At 41.9% G+C, this 18,737-nt stretch overlaps 1 protein-coding gene across 4 annotated transcripts in view; it reads right to left on the bottom strand.

The window, feature by feature from the left end:
* PPP2R2C (protein phosphatase 2 regulatory subunit Bgamma) overlaps positions 1-18,737 on the bottom strand; it is a gene marked incomplete at its 5' end in the record, with an annotated part of 195,497 nt that overhangs the window by 107,245 nt on the left and 69,515 nt on the right. For 2 of the 4 annotated variants that reach the window (XM_082050551.1, XM_082050550.1), the window contains one exon: positions 7,877-7,963. The exons of the other annotated variants lie outside the window; for them this stretch is intronic. In XM_082050551.1, coding sequence (XP_081906677.1) covers positions 7,877-7,963 — 87 coding nt within the window. Of the gene's footprint in view, positions 1-7,876; positions 7,964-18,737 lie in introns of those variants that run through there. 4 annotated transcript variants of the gene reach the window in all.

Below are 18,737 nucleotides of genomic sequence, written 5' to 3' on the forward strand. Positions count from 1 at the left end.
ACATTTAATCAGACTCAGTTCAGATAGCTTTCAGCCCATGAGAAATTTGGAAGGTGTTTAAAAGTCTTTGAGATCCAATGCCATACTACTCAAGGATGTCTGAAACCACATACATAATTTTTAAGGACTGCTGATGAAGACGCTTTATTTTCTTTGTTGGATTTTTAAGTCACATGACTGGCTTCATACTTAAATCCCTTTCAAATAGAGGTGCCCCCATTCTATGAAGTGAACCATCTGGAGTTCTGCTTTTTTTTTAATCCAGAGTATTAGAGGTCAGACTGAGGCAAGTGTTCAGGCGAGGATTCGAAACAAACTAAAAAAAGAATGAGAAATATAAATTCAAACACAATCTGACATAAAAAGAGGAATTCTCATCCACAAAAAGAAAATTCCATTCTTTTACACAAAAAGAAACCATTAATTATTAAATAGATATTTGTTGGTTAAAACTGGGTAGTATACAGAACTATTGTGGCAGTGAGAGTAGTGCTACAGAACAGTACTTACAGGCATCGTGAAAATTACTCCAACCTGCAAAACTCTTTTAATTGTGTTTATGTTTCAGAAGGAATGTGTTTTGAACAGAAACTTTATGTTAAAGCTCATATTTTAAAAGGTATCTCTGTTGTTTCAGAGAAGCATTAAGAGTGGAAGCTTACTCTTCCAGGCACTTATTTTGTAACAATCATTTAATTTCTTAGTTTCTTACATTTGACAACTCTCATGGGGCGGTAAATACTCTCCTCTGCAGCTACTGTGATTACTGAGCGAAAAATATGAAACGACTTTGAAAATGATAGATCAGGGTCACAGGCAGCCTGGTTTTGCTGAGCTCAGCAAGGAGGAAAGGCTGCCCGATACCTTTATCGGTGCGGTCACTCCTAGAGGCTGTTCTGACTTGCACTGGCTGGCAAAAGTCCCTCAAGGATCATTCACCAGCAAGAACAGCAGGGAGGAAAAACCATTCGTGTGCACACTCAGGTACTGTCAAGTCCTTCCCAAATCTTCAAAGAGCAGAAGCTACCACAAGCAAGAATTAAGACTTTAGTGTGCTAACTTTACCTTCTGTGGAGTCCTTAGTATAGAGGCACTTCACCAGAAGAGACACTCTCCATGAGACGAGGAGAAGGCAAAAAATGAACAGATGAAATAATTTATCTTTTATATTCAGAATATTATGGTTATGGTCACAGAACCATCATCAGCGTTACCAAGCACTGCAGGTTAACTATACTGAAAAGACGTCTATAAAAGCTTATTGGATGGGGTGGAGGGGAGAGAAGTGACAAATATACAGAACAGGTGTGTGCACACTAAGCTCATATCTTCAAAATTTCTGCTACAGATTTATTTATTTAAGTTATTACTACAGAAGCCTGTAACAATCCTAAAGCATTCAAAATAGGAGACTCATGGCAGAGCAGCCTATGCTTCAATAACAGAACATGCTGTTTCCCTCCATCAGATTCAAAAGAGGCAGATCAAAGAGGAAACATTTAAAATTCAATGCAAGACCTCATTCTAATTTGAGGACAGAAAAAAATGCATATATATTACAAATACATAGGCATATATCTTTTACATATATATACATATATCTATTGCAAAGTTAGAGCTTCACTGGCTTAGCCTGTCCTGTTATATGTACACATTCCCACTCTCACAACTATAAAATGCACTCTTGAAGGCATCAGCTTGTGCAGAAGGGCAACAGATGTTCTTTTCTGGGTCAGAGCAGATGCAGAACATACCACAAGAGTTTTCTGTATATGATGCTTTCTCAAGGATACTCATAAGGCTTTTTTTTCCCCCTTCTTCCTTTGCTATTTCTACTGAAAGCAAGGCTGTGCGTGGTCCTGGCATGATTAGGATTTCTGTCTCTGTGGTACTGGCGAAGGAGTGAGGTGATCCTAAATTATTACAATGTAGAGTGTTACTATTACAGTCTCATCTTTCTTCCCCTTCCCACTATTCATCTCTGTCTCCATCCCACTATTCAAGTGACATGTAACATTTAGATTTTACTCAGCCCATGGAAAACTTCACGTAGATGAAATCAGTAATACTGACCTCAGTGAAATTTTTGGTTTCATACCACACTGCTCTCTGCCTTCTAGCACAGCACTGGATCTCGTTAAAAATGTGAGCAACAAAGTTTGTTTGAGTTTTTTTTCCCCTATCACCAAATGTTGAATTTAGATTTCAGGTTTACCTGGCTCACAGAAAGAAAGAAAAAGACATACTTTGCTGTCCAGGTAAAACACAGCATAACTGGTCACACGCTCTTTGTAGACAGCGCAAAAAGAAGATCTCCTGTTCTACTACAAAAATTCCAACCTAAACTGTAAGCCCCGTTCAGGTGAGAAATAGATCTGCTCACTGGCATTGTTTATAATTCTGTACAGGATGGAAGAGGTTTTGGTTTTGTTTTACAGCACCTTGGGTTTTGTTAATACCAATCACTCCTTCAGTCCCATTTCTACGCAGCTCTGCAGCCAGCTGCCTGCAACAGCAGTTCAGCTGTTGCTTTTGCACATTGATACTACAAAACCGATCCTGTAAACAGCAAAGACTTTTTCTGTATCTAACATTAAAACTGTAATGTTTTATCCCTTCATGTCCTGTTCCTGTGAAAAGAAGGCAGTGGTTGGGGTCAAACAGATGTCTACAACACAGCCTCATCTATAAGCAGTTTCAGCACACAGATCCTATATAGCCAAGCTTACAGCACAAGCAAAGTAGTATAAATATTAAGGAAGAAAAAAACACCATCATGATGGAGACACTAGAAAATAATAATCCCTATCAGTGTGAAAGCAGCAGTACTGTGGATTGAAAAATTTTATTGCTTGTAGGCAAGACACAACTCCATTTGTATTGCAGCTTCTTTACCTTCTGTTCCTCAGAAACGTTCAGCTCAAGACCAATGTAAGATCTGCTCTGAACTTGTGTTGGATTCCTCTACAAGCTACGAGAAAACACGCATTTGCACCACCCACAGCAAAGGCCATTATTCCAAACAAGAAATCCCTGTACATTTACTGTGAGGTTCAAAGGCAGAGGTACCGAGCTCACAGTCAGTGCAGTGTCAGCTGCACAGTGTCCAGTGCCCTCTGCCCCCTCAGGGACAGCACACGCCACCAGCCACTGGGCAGCACTGGGGCAGGTGGTGACCTCAAATTGATTTCTTCCAAACACACCTGCAAACCATTCAGAACTGGAGAGCCAAGCCTCAATTTAAAACAAAGAAACAAACAAAACCAACCCAAAAACCCTCCAAAATACCCCAAAACCGTAACCAAATATAATCAAACTTTCCTTTCCATTTACATGGATTCTTTTGAATGTTTTTCCATAGTTCTGGAGGCTGCAGAACACTGTCCCATCGTGCTCCCCCTGACAAAAATAAGCAGCCTTCACTTCAGCACTCCTACAAAATTAAGCAAGCTAGCACTGAGAATCCTTCCTCACAAAATTACAATGTTGGTGGAGACACTAATAATAAAAATATCTTGGCATTTAAAAAAAAAACACCCTGTTATCCAGAATCAATGTTTTCGTTCAGAATTTCTCTCTGCTGTTCCCATCCTAGAGAACAAACAGGACCTCGTTCTCCCAGCCTGGCCACCAATTGCCAGAATACACTGTATCATTCTCTCCTACTTACTTAGAAAACTAAGCTTTTTTTTTTTTCTTTTGACAAACCACAGAGCAATATAAATGTCACCATGTCATTCAGCACTCCACACACATATCCACAGATAAGACCTGGTAGACAACATTACAGCAAACTGTCTAAACTCAAGCCATCTTTGTCCTAAGATTCCGGCTAACATCTCAGATTTTTTTTTTGCCTGGAAGTTCAGTTTCCTTGGAATTTAATCACAGGTTATTTTCATTATAGAAAAATTTTAGTCAATCATTTAATTTTTATTAAAGTGCTTATTAAGATGCATCTGTCCTTTAAAAAAAAAAAAAAACAAAAACAAAAACAAAACCCTAAGTTTTCTGTTTCCTGAAGCACATTCTTAAGTGTTTTAAAAAAGAACCCATTCCTTAATTTGCCTTGTCTCCCTAGAAGAGCCTAAAGCATTTGATCACCCAAAAGAAAGTCTCCAAAAATCCACCGCTTCCTGGCACAATAGAAATTAAAGCACAGGAGAAATTCTTTATGAACTTCAAATGTAGAGAGATGAGCCTGAGAAAGAAACAGCAATTTGACTTTTATGAAAACCTGACTGATTTATGAGCTACGTTTTTATGGAGTGCAGAGGATAAGAGGTACCTGTATTGTATTTTTGAGGATGATAATCAGATGGCATTCTCATAAGGCCCATGAAAGAAGATTTACATTCTGTATCACCTTTTCATTTTTGTCTGCATACCTTATCCTGTGTTCGCAGTATTTTGTCTGTTAAACTATTTTCAATGTCTGAGTTCAAATATTCCGATTAGATTAAAGTTGACACTCTCAAAAGCAATTTCAATAGGACTCTGTTTCCTAGGCACTCAAAAGAAAATAATTAAATGGGTGTAATTGTTACTGTGGGATTTGGTGGACTATTTGCTTGTTTGTTCTTTGCACGGAGACTGCTATAAATACACATTTCCGTATTATCTGCATTATAGGACTATCCAAAGTATGAGGCAGGGTTGGGTTTCTTTGTGCAAACAAAAAAAATGCATTTTCTGCCCTGTAAGAGTTCACAGCATTGGCAATGATCCTGCAATGAGTTCCACGTGTGCCAACACTTGAACCTTTATACATGCTATGGCAATTCCACAGACTACTAGGAATTAAATAAATACATAAACAAACATTTTTCATATACACCGTTACAAAGCTGTTGATTGATACTGATATCCTGGTCACTAATAAACTGGCTGGAATAAAACTGTCAACCTGGAGATGAATGGAGGGTAAAGCTTAGTCCTTCATGAAACCTGGAGAGACAGGTGACAAATTCCTTCCTACAATCACAATACTAGTAAACTGCAACATGTTAGGACCCTATGATAACTACCTGGTAAGTTTATGAAATCAGTTGCCCAGGCTGTTATCTGAGCAATGAGTTCTCATTTCCAGTAGCTTTGGTACTTCAGTTTCACTTTTACTTACAGACACCAGCGACATAAAGTTTTGGTCAGAAGGAATTTCCTTCTGCTGAATCTCAATCATTTATTTTTAGAAGTCCAGAGCTGACACATGAAACTTTTCTAAGTGCATCAAATAAACGCTTCCTTTTGAACAATCTAACATTACACAGTTCCCCTCAGATGATCACACACAATCTGATGTACGCCGCTCTAGCTGCAAACCTGCTAGGGAAACGCTTTTCAAGGGATGCCTGCAGCAGACTGGGAAAAGGAAAAGTCATGCTAGATCTCCTACATATACATACAGGTCTGTATTATCTTCACACATGCAAAGACAAAAAAGAAACAACGTTTTAGCACGGGAGTTTCCCAACTGTGACCATGCACAGTCCACACATTATTCATTGTGAACCTAAAGAGCTGCTTATTCCTTGTTTGAAATCTCTACCTTGACCTAAAATTCTGGATATGTCCCTTAAACTCTGGTACCTAATGGCTAGTGAGAAAAATGAGTTTGTGAATTGAGCCTGAAGCCACAAACCATCTCACTGGAATTCAGGAAATACATTTATATACCCTCTGCGAGGACTAGTTTAACCTTCCTCTGCTCACAGTCCTTGGACATAACCAGCGAGGCTATGCAATCACTACTACATAACTGGAGGTAAAGAAAGGCTGATAAAACTGAAGCTCTTAAGATATGGATCTGTAACTATGAACCTAATACTGAAGCTGTTTCTCATATGACCAGTCATAGCGGAATCAACAGAACTACTTACACAGCTTAAAACTCCAGGATAAAGGTTATGAGGACTACCCTGCTGTAGGATGCTCTGGGTAATACCTTGTTTTACAAGTATGCTCTTTTAGATCATCATTATTCAATGTAACTGTTTGGAAAAATCAGGCCCTATATTAATTAGAGTTCACAGAAAGCATACGCAGAGACAGAAAAATGGATGCAGTACGAATAAAATACAGTGTGAAGAAAATGATCTCTCTGACCATTCTTTCACGTTTGTACTGACAATTAATTAACTGCATTTTTGTACTTGAATTTAAAATAAAGTCTACTATAAAAAAGGTTTAATGGTGATAAGGTATATAATTATCCTCAAAGGTTTACATGGCACAGAGCCAGGTTTGAGCAGAAATTCTGGATGCAGTTGACACAGGTGTGTGGGAAGCCAACTCTGGACCTCTCTACAGCTTTGTCAGTGACTGTGAGAGATAAGCAATGTGCCCTGCATTCAAAAGAGCTGAAAAATCAAATCCTTGTGACCTATTTTGGCACCATGCAAACTTTAAGTAAGGTGACTTATTAGCAAATATGCCTAATATTATACTACCTAATGCCATATATTGTCATGACAAAGATCCTCAAACTGTTCTTCCCTTAAACTTAATGTATTAAGTGGTCCAAAATAACTTTCCAACAGGACTCTATTATTCATTTGTATTAGGAACCAAATCCTGTATTCCTTGCTACCCTGACAAAAAAAAGAAGTCAGGAACTGTTTTAGCTACATATGGAATGAATACTGTTCTGATTCATATCCTTTCAAGTAAAACATGCAAGAAATCCCTTCAGGAAGTCTATTCTGGTTAGGACAATTAACTCTTCTTATTCTACACTAGATCTTGTGGAAACAGTCAGGAATAATGCTAAATTAGTACAGTTAGTGAATTATACCATGTTCTCTTGTTATCATACCTGTTTACAAACAGCCATAGAAGCAGAGTTAAACAGACTTACAGGCTTCAACTACAAATTACAATCAAGTCATTGCAAATCCTTTACACAGCATCTGAAGCTACCAAAGTAATTCACCATGACCTAACAGGCTTGCTAAGCCTTTGTTTCCATTTTCTCAACTGTGTTTCTGTATTTAAGAGATGTAAATTTGGCTGAAAACAGAATACTCCTCACTGTATTTGAAGTATGTAGTACTTAAATAAATCCAGGAATGTATATGAGAATTAATTTGCCAAACTTGTGAGAGGTCATTATTTTTATTCTGAAAACTCCTATCAGTCACATTAATTCCTCTCACATAATTTATCACGTATCTTCTGGTTTGGATGACAACCATCTATTGAAACCATAATACATGCCCGCTACTTTCATATAGTGTAGAATCTTGCATGTCTAACTTCAGATAGGCAGATTTCATTAATTGTAAAATAATCTAAAAAGAACATTAGTTTACTGGCTTAATTGGTGTTAATATCTAAATTACATAGTAATTATGAAAAGAGAAAATGTTAAGATACGGCTTTACAACAGAAACCTAATAGTTCATTTAGATACTGGAAACCAACATTCACTTTCTTATCAATTTTTGGTGCATTTCAAAGCATGCCTCCTGGTCTAGTGCTCTAAAGCTCCTTTCGCACACATGGCTGCCACCAGGAACTGCTTTTCTTTATCACATTTGCAATCAGACTGCATTCAGTCATTCGCATGCTGCTTTGTCAATGTGTACATAAAGCATGGACTAAGTCTCTCAAAACAAAACAGTGCAAAACCAAAAAAAAAAAAAAAAAGCAAAGGTGCCATCCAACCACAAAGAAACATCAAAATGTGACAGCAGTCAAGCAGAATAATGCAACCTCAATGAATCCAGCCCACGCCGCTTTACAATACATAAAGTGATCATCTGTTCAAGACCGGTGGTTCATCCAAGACAAGGGGGAGGTCTCCGTCCAGCAGCCTGTCCTGCAAGAACCACTGGCAGCAATAACTGCATGGACAGAGACTCTTCCACCCACTCACCTCCAGAAGTGACCTCTTCAGTACTGGGTTGAGGAGCATTGGCAGGACAATGTGGGGAAGCTTGCATTGCTGCCGCCCTTGCTATACCTGTCCTGTGGAGAAATAGAGGACTTAATTTCCAGGGCTGTCAGTCAGCACCTTCCACATTACAAGCGAAGGAAAAAGAAATTAATTTGACAATGCCTGCTTCAAGCAAGTACATTCTGGGGGGTGGTGGAGAACCCCCGTCTTCTACTGAAGCATTCTGGTTACTTTCACATCTTCTGTGGAGCTCCATTTGTCTGCCCGGCCAGCAAGCTGGATTCTTTGGTTCATGAGTTGATGATGCTCTTGCCAGTTACCTATATATTAATAGCAAGCTGGAAAATGGCCATTGAGAATCAACTTAACTAGACAGCCTAAATAAAATAAATAAGGAAATCCTGTTTAAATTAATCTCTCAGCTCTGACATGAACAAGTAACTCTCTCCCTTCTACCTCCCTTTCAAAATGGCAAGTTTCTTAGTCTGTTCTTCACACATCTCCTTCACAGAAACCATTACCATATAAATTATTTAACAGAGAAGCAGTTCTTTTGCTTCTTCTGTCCCACTCATTCCGTAGAGGCATTTTATTTCCACAGTAACCTAAATAGCATTACCACAAGAATCAATCCTAACAAAGATAACTTTTAAATGAAAAAAAGAGAAACTTTCCACTATTCTCATGGTTTCCAGCTAAGACAATGGTTTTCAGCCACCAGTTTTTAGTGTGACACATACAAATGCTTTGTATATATAAAAGTGCAGTCATTAGAGACCAGAAAAACCCTATCTGAAATACATGCATAAATGATTCTTTTGAGTGTGGTGATGAATGCAATGGTTTACAATTTCAAAACAAATTCTCTAAAGCCTTACTAACACAACTGTATTTGCTTCCGAGAGTGATCTCTGTTTATCTTTCAGGAGTACCGTGATGTTTTTTGTTGGAGGAAATGTCAAGTTTAGATACAGAGAATTGGAAGCTAATGACCAGCCATTTTATTCTGGTAGGAGTGTGCACTGAATACTGATGTTCACAGGCAGGAACAATTTCCAATAATGAATTGGAAACACACCAGCTTTCATTGCATTTGCTTAACTTTGGTCAACAGCAATGTTAATCTTTCAAGTGAATTGAGAGACAATACAGAGCCTATACATGTGAGGTTTATATATAATTCAGAACTGCTGAAAAGCATGGAAAGCAAGCCAAGAAAATGATGGTTTTAAGAATATGGCAGAGGCACTACATTAGGGAAAAAAGCCACACACACACATCTTTTATTGTATCAATTACTTAAGCACAATTTCTCAGCTAGATGTATGCTAAAAAATAAATGTAGGGGTTTACTTGGGCAAAATACACTTTGGCATCACTCACTTCCTCAACAAAGATGCCAGACAGGGTATCTACCTAATTGTTACATTTATGTTTTTGTTTGCGACTGTATACTGCTTTTCTCTTCACAAAGTCCCCAGTTTCCAACATACTAACCACTTCCAAGCAACAAAGCAGTTTGTCTCTCTACCACCTTGGACTATGATTATGGCTGCCCATGGGCTATGATTATAAACAGACTTTGGCCAAGATATTTGGATGAGGTATCTCCAAAAGAAATAATAACAAATGGTCACGTATACAATACCATATTTAATAAGCCCAGTATTTAAATATAGAACAAGATACAGCAGGTTGGCTCAAACAAATAGGACAGTGAGCACTACAGCTAGATCTTCTTTTCACTTTCTAAAATGGTAACTATTCAAAGCAGTAACAGGAATTTCAGTAAATCCCCTTTCCTTCCTGTGACAAATACTAGGATTCTAAGAAATAACTAAAATCATCATGGAACCTTGATGACCTTAGGTTTTACATACTGCCTAAACCCTGCTCAGAGTCAACAAAAAGCTGCCCCCAAAAGACCATGATAGATAGAAAATCCATATATTACAGTAACAATGCAGAGATATCACTGATACTTTTCTCTCTAGAGAAAAGAACTCAAACACTTTGAAATGTTTGGGGATAGTTTCTAATAATCCTTGCAAGGACTGGCATTAGCAGAAACAGGTTTCACCCACAACCACAACTGTTACTTCATTTACCCCCCCCTCAAATGCAAACTGGTAAAAGTTAAAACTGAGAAAAAAATAAGCTACAACTGAAAGAAAAAGCTGAAACAGTTAAGAGTGTGGACTTTTGCTTGTTTGCTTTAGTAATCTACAAAAACATCAAACACCAAGCATTTCACACTTTGAGGGTAACCTACATTTGTTTCAAAAATAAGCCTTAAGCATTCAAAAACAAGCACCTTATGCACTGAATGCTTCAAAAAAAGCCTTTCCTATGCTTACATCTTCCTGATATTCTCCCCACAACTATTGTTCTTAAACCTCCCATACAGTCTGTATTGACCTATGTATCCCAAGCACTTCAAGAGGCACTTCAACCATACAGGCTATTTCTAAAAAGCATGATCACTTTTGCTGTCTGAGAGAACAGGTCATGGAATAAAAAATAAAACAATTTAGGAACAGGAGAAAGATATATGTTCCAGAGATGAGTCCAATTCAAACAGAAAGCTCTTCCATGGCAGAAAGTACATGCTATTGTTAGGGAAAACGCACATCCCGTCACCATATCCAAGCTAGAATATCCCCTCTTCTTCCTTGTTCAAATATTAGGTAGAATCTATTGTGTACGTAAGGACTGTAATACAGCTCCTGGATTTAGTTCTGCAATTCACCAGAAACTTTCCTGTGAGTCCTACAGAAATCACTGGCTTTTTTACAGTTCATTTTGCCTTTGAGAAATGAAGAAAATGTAACTTTCAGTCTCCGTGACTGGAGAAAGGCGAGAAGTCCATCGTGTGGACCTTTAGATTAATGAATCTGTGAATCTATGGCTGCAGCAGTGGATTCATCATTTCCATCCTTCATCCGGTGACAACACTCAGGTGGTGCTTGACCATAACCTTTCCCATTCCCTGTGTGTAAGGACAGTAACACTGTGGGTTGTAGTCCCACCTGGGTGTCCCACATGAACATGAAGCTGGTGAAGAAAAATGAGCCTGACAGTTTGTACCTACAGCTGAATAATGTTAGTCAGCACTGCTAGGGAGCCCGTGTTTATGTTCCAGCATCCAGAAATGATGTTACTAGTACCTGAGCTGTGATGAATAGTCTCCACAGGAAAGGGAACAATGACAGTTTCAATATACTATATGCTATGTTTTTGCTAAGAATTTATTATTTTTTTACAAAAGCTAAAAATAATATTGATTTCTTTCAAGTCTACAGCACACTAAATGCAATTCTTACTGCTATTATTTGAGGTATTAGATAAAAATGTCATCTTCCTTACTAAGAAAAAAATCAACGAGTCTTAACGAGTTTAAGGCTCTTTGGTATATTTCAGCTGTAGGTAGTAAAAAACTTACATTGATTCATGAAAAAACATATAGAAAACTCACTTTGGTGCCATCCAAACTTAGTGTATATTCACCATGAGCTGCAAGACATCACCAATCTAAAAACATCTATGGTGATAAAACTAACAATACAAACTCAGTGCTTAACCTCTCAGAAACTAAGAGAACACAGAAATGGCTGTAAAGCAACAAAAATTCCACCTGTGAGAATCCAGATGGGCTCTGAGAAAATTCAGGAGCTTCAACAAGCAGTGCAAAATTGTTCACTTGAGGCAGAAGTGCTCCACACATCTGGCGGAAAAGCAACTGGCAACATAGCAGCCCAGCTGGAAAGGACCTGGGGCCATCCTGGATGCTGGGCTGAACACGAGCCAACAGTGGGCTCACATCAGCAAGCCACATGCTGGGCTAGTGCTGGGAAGAATGTGGCCAGCAGAAAGAGGGAAATCACTCTCTGCCCATCACTGATGAGGCTACATCTCAAACACTGTGTCCAGGTTTGAATCCACCCCCCAGCTGAAGTGGAGAAATTGGAAAAAAATCCAGCAAAGTCCTAAGCACCTACCAAGTTGCTCAGGTGCTTAGGACATTTGCAGAGACTGAAGGAGCTGGGCTTGTTTAACCTGGTGAAGAGATGGCTAAGGGCAAGTTAATAGCAGTTTCAACTGCTTGACAGGGATTTCAGAGACAATGGAGCCAAACACTTCTTGGTATTGGTGCATGATGTTGCAAGGTCAAAAGGAGCTGATTGGTAGTTTGGGGGGTTCAGACTGGCTACTTAGAAAAGCTTTTTCTCTTGGAGGGTAGTGCAGAATTGGAAAGGCTATCCAAAGAGATTGTGGCATCTCCATCCCTGGAGGTTTTCAGACTCAGCTATACAAATCCACATCCGATCTATAGTTTTGGCAAGATAGTGCTTCCAGTGGGGCAATGGACTTGCAGAGGTCTTGGCTCACATACACCATTTCTATGCCTCTACAAAACGCCACCTATAAAACATGAAACTCTCAGGTGTTCTCAGAACAAAATCCTTTTGCTAAGCCTCCACTCCTTGCATATCTGACATCATTATTTTCAGAGAGATGATGAACTAAAAAGCTTTCAGTGTGTAACATGATGGGAGATTCCACAACAACATGGTTAAGCAAACAAACATTTGTTCCAAAGGGCTGAATCGCTATGCCCCAATCTTTGTCATTAACGATGCAAACAAAGCACAAAGACACAACATTTGCACCAAGAAGTGTGCTTCAGAGAACCAGACCTAAAAAAGGTGACTCATCTCTTTGATACAGCTTACTGGATTTCACAGGAGGTTGACACACTCCCACAAGCAGCAGAACCAGCTTATGAAAAAGTTAGCCACAATTTTTAAGACTGATTAATTGAAGAAGAGCAATCAAGTTTCTGAAGGGTCTAGAAAACAAGCCTTACGAGGAGCAGCTGAGAGAAGTGGGCTTGTTTAGCCTGGAGACAAGGAGGCTGAGGGGAGACCTTATCACTGTCTACAACTACCTGAAAAGAGGTTGTAGCAAGGTGGGGGTCGATCTCTTCTCCCAAGTAACAAACAATAGGACAAGAGGAAATGGCCTCAAGTTGCACCCAGGGAGGTTCAGATTGGATATTAGGAAAAACTTCTTTACTGAAGGGGTTGTCAGGCGTTGGAACAGGCTGCCCAGGTAGGTGGTTGAGTCACCATCCCTGGAGATATTTAAGTCATGTAGATGCAGTGCTTAGGGACATGGTTTAGCTGAACTGACAGAAACATGGCACCTGTGTCAGTCTTGGCACATATGCAGCAAGGCTAAAGAAAGCTTTTGAGGTGCCTGGAGCTCAAGGCATGCACTTACGCAGTACAGGCCACATTTCCCAGAGGCACAACCTGCAGCAGACCACTTCAGCATGGTGTACAGGGGATTCTCCTGAACTGGGAGCAGAGAGGCAGGGGCCCTGGTGTGGCCTCTCCAGCCCCCTGGCTTGCCCTTGCAGGGGGCAAGCTAATAGCCAGAGACAGAAGCCACAGGATCTTTTCCACTTGCACCAGGGACATGGCTTGCATTAGGCTTGATCATTAGGATTTGCAGGGTCGAGTCCTGACCCAGCAGAACAAATCCAAGAGGACAAGAGGAGAAGGAGATGTGTCTCTGCCCAAGGGCCCATAGCTCTTCTTTTCTAGACAACTTGGAGTCAGACCACCTGGCCCAGAAAACTTTGCACCTCTCAACATAAGTCAGGGACACTCCCCATTTTCATTTCAGTTATGGTTTCAGGGTGTCTGCCTGCTTTGTCAAGAGAGCCCCTGGGTGCTCGCTCCTGCCAGGCAGGTTTGTACTCGGTGTGATGCCCAGGAGCTGCTGAGCCGGGTGGTGGGGACGAAGGCTGTGGGTGCTGGCTGGGTGGTGCTGCTCTGGTGGCTGTGACAGCACAGAGGACAGGTCACAATGGGAGCTGTCCCCAGGGCCATCACCAGGCAGCCCCACTGCAGTTCGGCTTGTGCCACTGGTGAGTGCAGCATGCAGGGGGAAGGCTGGGCTGGATGGGGGACGGGGCAGATGGCCGGGGGGTCTCTAACCCAGAGCGAGAGCCGAGTCCCGCAGGGCAGGGCACGGGACCGTCCTCGGGGCTGAGGGCAGACGTGCTCAGGGCTCCCAGTGGTGGCAGCTGCCCAGGGAGGCTCTGGGGATGTGCTGGCTGCTCCTGGTTCCATGGGACATGGTTGTGTGGCAGGGATGGGGCCTCGGGAGCCTCTACTCAGGTGTCCCGTGTCCTTTCATGGGGCACAGCCCAGCCAGGGGCTGGCCATGGGGCGGCTTGGGCAGGATGGGCCCCACGCTGTCTCCAGCCAGGGCCCGCAGCCCCTTCAAGCCTGTCGACACCAGTGCCCAAATGCTTTCCTGGGGCAGCCCGGGGCTCCAATCTGGGCAGTGCTCACAGACCCCACTCTTGCTCCCTTCCACCTCCCTCACCCCCGCTCCTACTGGCCCCAGGCACCTCCTGCCCCTCTCCCCCAGCCCTGTGCTCCCTCCCACCCAGCCCTGCTCAGCCCCTTTTCTCCCATCTCCTCCAGGCCATGGCTGCGGCAATCGCCTTCGCCCTGGCTGTGCTGGCTGTCGAGCACATCCTGAAGCCCGACCCGCAGACAGATGTGGCTACGGCTGAGCGGATGCGGGAGCGTGAGGAGCATCTGCGTCAGGAGATGGATCAGCTGCTGCGGGAGATGGAGTGGCGCGAGAGCGCAGAAGAGACCACGCTCTTCTCTGTGATGCAGCACTGTCTGCTTCTGGGCATTGCTCTAGTCCTGGTCCTGCTTGCTGTGGCCTCTTGGCTGATCAGGAGAAGGAAGCTTGCCTTTGAGAACCGGAGTGAGCAGGACAGCTCCAGCCGCAAGGAGAAGGACAACAAGGAGGTGAAAGACCTCAACGGCGCACACAATGGTGTCAGGTCTTTGGCTGTGTCTACCCCATTGCTAATGCAGGTCTTGCCTGACACGTGCAAGGCGCTGCAGCAGCTGGTGGGTGACCTGCTTGGTGTCTGCCGAATGCTTTCCAAGAAGACTTCCATGCCACAGATGCACCCAGCCATTGAGATGGACGGTGTCTATGAATCCTGGGGAGTCCACGAGAACAGCATCTCCTACTGCCTGCTTGTGTTCCTGCAGCCACCACCCGGACACTCTTTCAGCCTGGAGCTGGACACCATGGGGCAGCTGCTACCAAGGCACTCCAGCATCCGTGTGGCGCTGGACTGCGTGTGCTCGAGCGAGCAGCTGCTGGGGGATAGTTTGTGCTTCCTCCACCACCCCGACGACAATCTGCCAAGGGATCAGAGCTTGTACCTCCTACATACCCTCTGCACGAGCTCTTGCTTAAACGTGGAGAAATTAGCCTGCTGGGTCCAAGAGCTGGTGAAAACAGCCTGGCTGTTTTTGCCTCAGTCGCACCACTGCCAGCTAACGGTGCTGCCCTCCCACCAGTCCTGCAGGTTCCAGCTGACAAGCACCTCCCAGATGAACATCTACACTGAAATGACTTTTGCAGTGCAGCAAGGCAGCTTCATCACCTACCTGAGCCTTGAGTAGGCAGAGGCCAGCAGCGCACTGTGCCTGGAGACCTGTGCTCTGTCAAGGTGCAGCTTGTCAGACGCACTGTGAGGCATGTCCAAGTGGGACAATTTCCACCTCAGAGGTCTGCAGTTCTGCACCAGCATCCTGGTTGTTCACAAGCTTTTCCAGCCATGCCTGTGGCCCTGAGGATCTGCTTTCCTCTCACACTCCTTGAGCCCCGGTGACAATTTTGGGCACTGGGACAGAGAATTAGCTCATGCCAGAGACTATGTGGGGAGTTTGTGCTGCAGATCTGAGCAAATTAGGCATGGAGGTGACACCACTTAAGAGGAGCTCAGCATCACCAGAGCTTGCAGAATCTCCTCCAGTCCAGATGAAGACGCCACTGCAACTGAGGCTCCTGTTACCACCTGTAACAGGATGAGACCACCCAACCTGTCAGAAAGAGCTGATCCCCTCTGGGACATTTATGTGACATAAAGATGACAATAAATTACCTTGTTTGAACAAACCCTCTGGCTGTGTCTGTGCAACACTTTGTTGGGGAACGTGGGCAGGTTGCAGGTTGCTGCCTGCTCAGATGCAGAGGAAGCGGAGCAGCATCTTGAGATAAGCAGGACCAAAACAGAATGCTTCTCCTGAGCCTTTTTCCATTCTTTTCCATTTTTCTGCTCTGTTTCCATTTGAAGGAGAAGATGCCTCTCTGCATGTATACCTGATGGTACGGAATGAGGGCAAAGGAGTCAGACCTTTCTCAGGAGTGACCACTGACAAGACAGGAACCAATGGGCACAGAGGAAAAAACATGAAGTTCCATCTAAACAGAAGAAAGCGCATCCTGACTCTGAGGATGCTCTAGCACTGATACAGGCTGCCCAGGGACGCTGTGGAGTCTCCAGCCCTCAAAACTCATCTGGACATAGTCCTGGGCAGCCTGTTCTAGGTGGCTTGGCGCTTGGCAGGAGGCCTCCATCAGACAAACTTGGGGCAAATCAGCCCCCTGGAGCCCAACAGCATTGCCCTGAGGCAGCCTCTTGGGAGGTGGTGAGTCCTCTGCACATGGAACAAGCACCACAAGCATGGAGTGGGGCTCTAGACACTCTGCTTACTGCACCCATCAGTGACACAAAGGCACCAAGAGCACCGGTATGTCTACAAGCACAAAGGTCAGCAGCAAGGGAGCCAATCCATCGCGCTGGGTGGCAAAACAGGAGTAAACCATTCACATCGTGACACAGCTGGTCAGTGAGCCAACTAGGGAATGCACCCCACTGAACCTGTCATTTGCGAACAAAGAAGGACTTGTGGGTGACATGATGGTTGGGTGTCACCTTGGGTGTAAGTTGTGCCAGGAGAGGTTTAGATTGGATATTAGGAAAAACTTCCTCACTGAAAGGTTTGTCAAGCATTGGAACAGGCTGCCCAGGTAAGTAGTTGGGTCACCATCCCTGGAGGTGTTTAGACATGGTGCTTAGGGACACGGTTTAGTGGTGGACTTGGCGGTGTTAGGTTAATGGTTTTATTCGATGATCTTAAAGGTCTTTTCCAACCTAAATGATTCTATGTGACTAATTCTGCATTTGGCACACAATTTTTTATCCAAACAATGCAACTGTGGTAATTCTTCAGCCATAGTCTATTCCTTGATAGTGGGTTAATCTTTGAGGTAATGCCTCAACCAAAGCACTCTGGAATGCTCTTAACAGTAATCACCGAATGCAGGGAGACTCCTCATTCATTCAAATATTTACCTAAATGTTCTGCACATAGCTCAAATAAACCCCACCGTGTTATTATGATACTACTACAACATGAACTATTGGGAAGCTGTAAAATTATAATTTAGAGGGACAATATGAACCTAACAAATAAACACAAATCCAAAAGTACCCAAATGGGTAGATGAAGGGGAAGAATTACTGTTTTGTTAAGACATGTACATTTTTTATAGCTCTGGTAGAGATAACCTTGAAAAATATCTATAAAAAAGAAATTTATTTAGGGTCTGAAATTATGTTACTGACATTCATGAAATGTCTTGTATGTTTTTTCAAAGAGATTTAATTATACCTTTCATGTAACTCCATCCATTGAAAGATCTTCTGGTTGTCATTAATTTGAATTCTATTGCAACATAAATTAATACAACTTAGACACATTTATCAGCTCTTCAAATAACAAACTGATAATGTGTCCAGGCATTATATTTTTGAAACTACAATTACTTTGCATTTCAAAAAGTTAAAAAGTAGCCTGAGGCAACATTACCTCAAAGAAAAAATGTGGACAGTAGCTTTGCTTCAAGCAGAGCCATAAACGGCTTTTTTAAAAGAAAACAATATGCAACAAAGGTAAAGCAAAGAGAAGGAGTAGGCAAAAAGGTCAAAGAAAAAGAAATGGGTTTGTATCCATTTGTTATTACAAATTTGAATACATTAAGCTCCTAAGAAAACTTGCAAAGATAGTATTAAGGTCATAATGTTCAACAGGGTAACCTTAATAGTACCCTAAATTTAACAGATTATATTATTAATGAGAATTTCCAAGTAGATTTCATAGCCCATTATGCAAAGAAACAAAACAATTATTCTAAATGGTTATAGGCGCTACAGAAATGCTGCTCTTTTGTCTGAAGAAAATGAACTAACACCTTTAACAAATCCACATTATTTCAGCTTCCAGGATTTTTTTTCTTGTGAAACTGCAGAGTGTATTTACATTTCCTGACAGCATGTAGAAAAATCTAAGCTTTGTAGAAGCTAAGATTTCTGAATATAGTGAAGTTAAGCCAGATTTCCACCTTTACTCATTTTTGCCTTAAAGAATAAAACCAGTAATGGTTTTGAATCTCTGTAGATTCAGCACACTGAGATTCCCAGAAAGGTTTTGGTAAGCTATTACTTTATCCATTCTTACACTGAGTCAGATAAACAATTCAAGAAAGCAGGGATTATACACCAAATCTCCACAATATATATAATGTAGTACTAAAGACATAACTAAGGTTACTGTACAAAGTAACTAGGAAAAAAAAAGTGTGTAGAGATTAAAATCAGGACTCTCAAAGACATGTGTTTTTATGGACTTACAATATGTACATAGAATACAGCTATGTAAATCCAAGCACCCTGATCTAATTCCACTGGAGCCAGGGACAGGATCTTAACAGAATTCATTGGATACTAAATCACAATTACATAAAGACTGTAACAACCTGGGAGGATTGTTGATGTTTGGTGGAAACACAGGTTTTAGTGTCTTAACAAAAATAAGTAATGCATTTCTGTTTGGTTGGTTTTTTTTTTAAACCTACCAGAGTAGAAAAAATAAAGCTGAATTAAAAA

Source organism: Streptopelia decaocto, assembly GCF_964273445.1.
Source record: "Streptopelia decaocto genome assembly, chromosome: 4".
Classification (NCBI taxonomy): Eukaryota; Metazoa; Chordata; class Aves; order Columbiformes; family Columbidae; genus Streptopelia; species Streptopelia decaocto.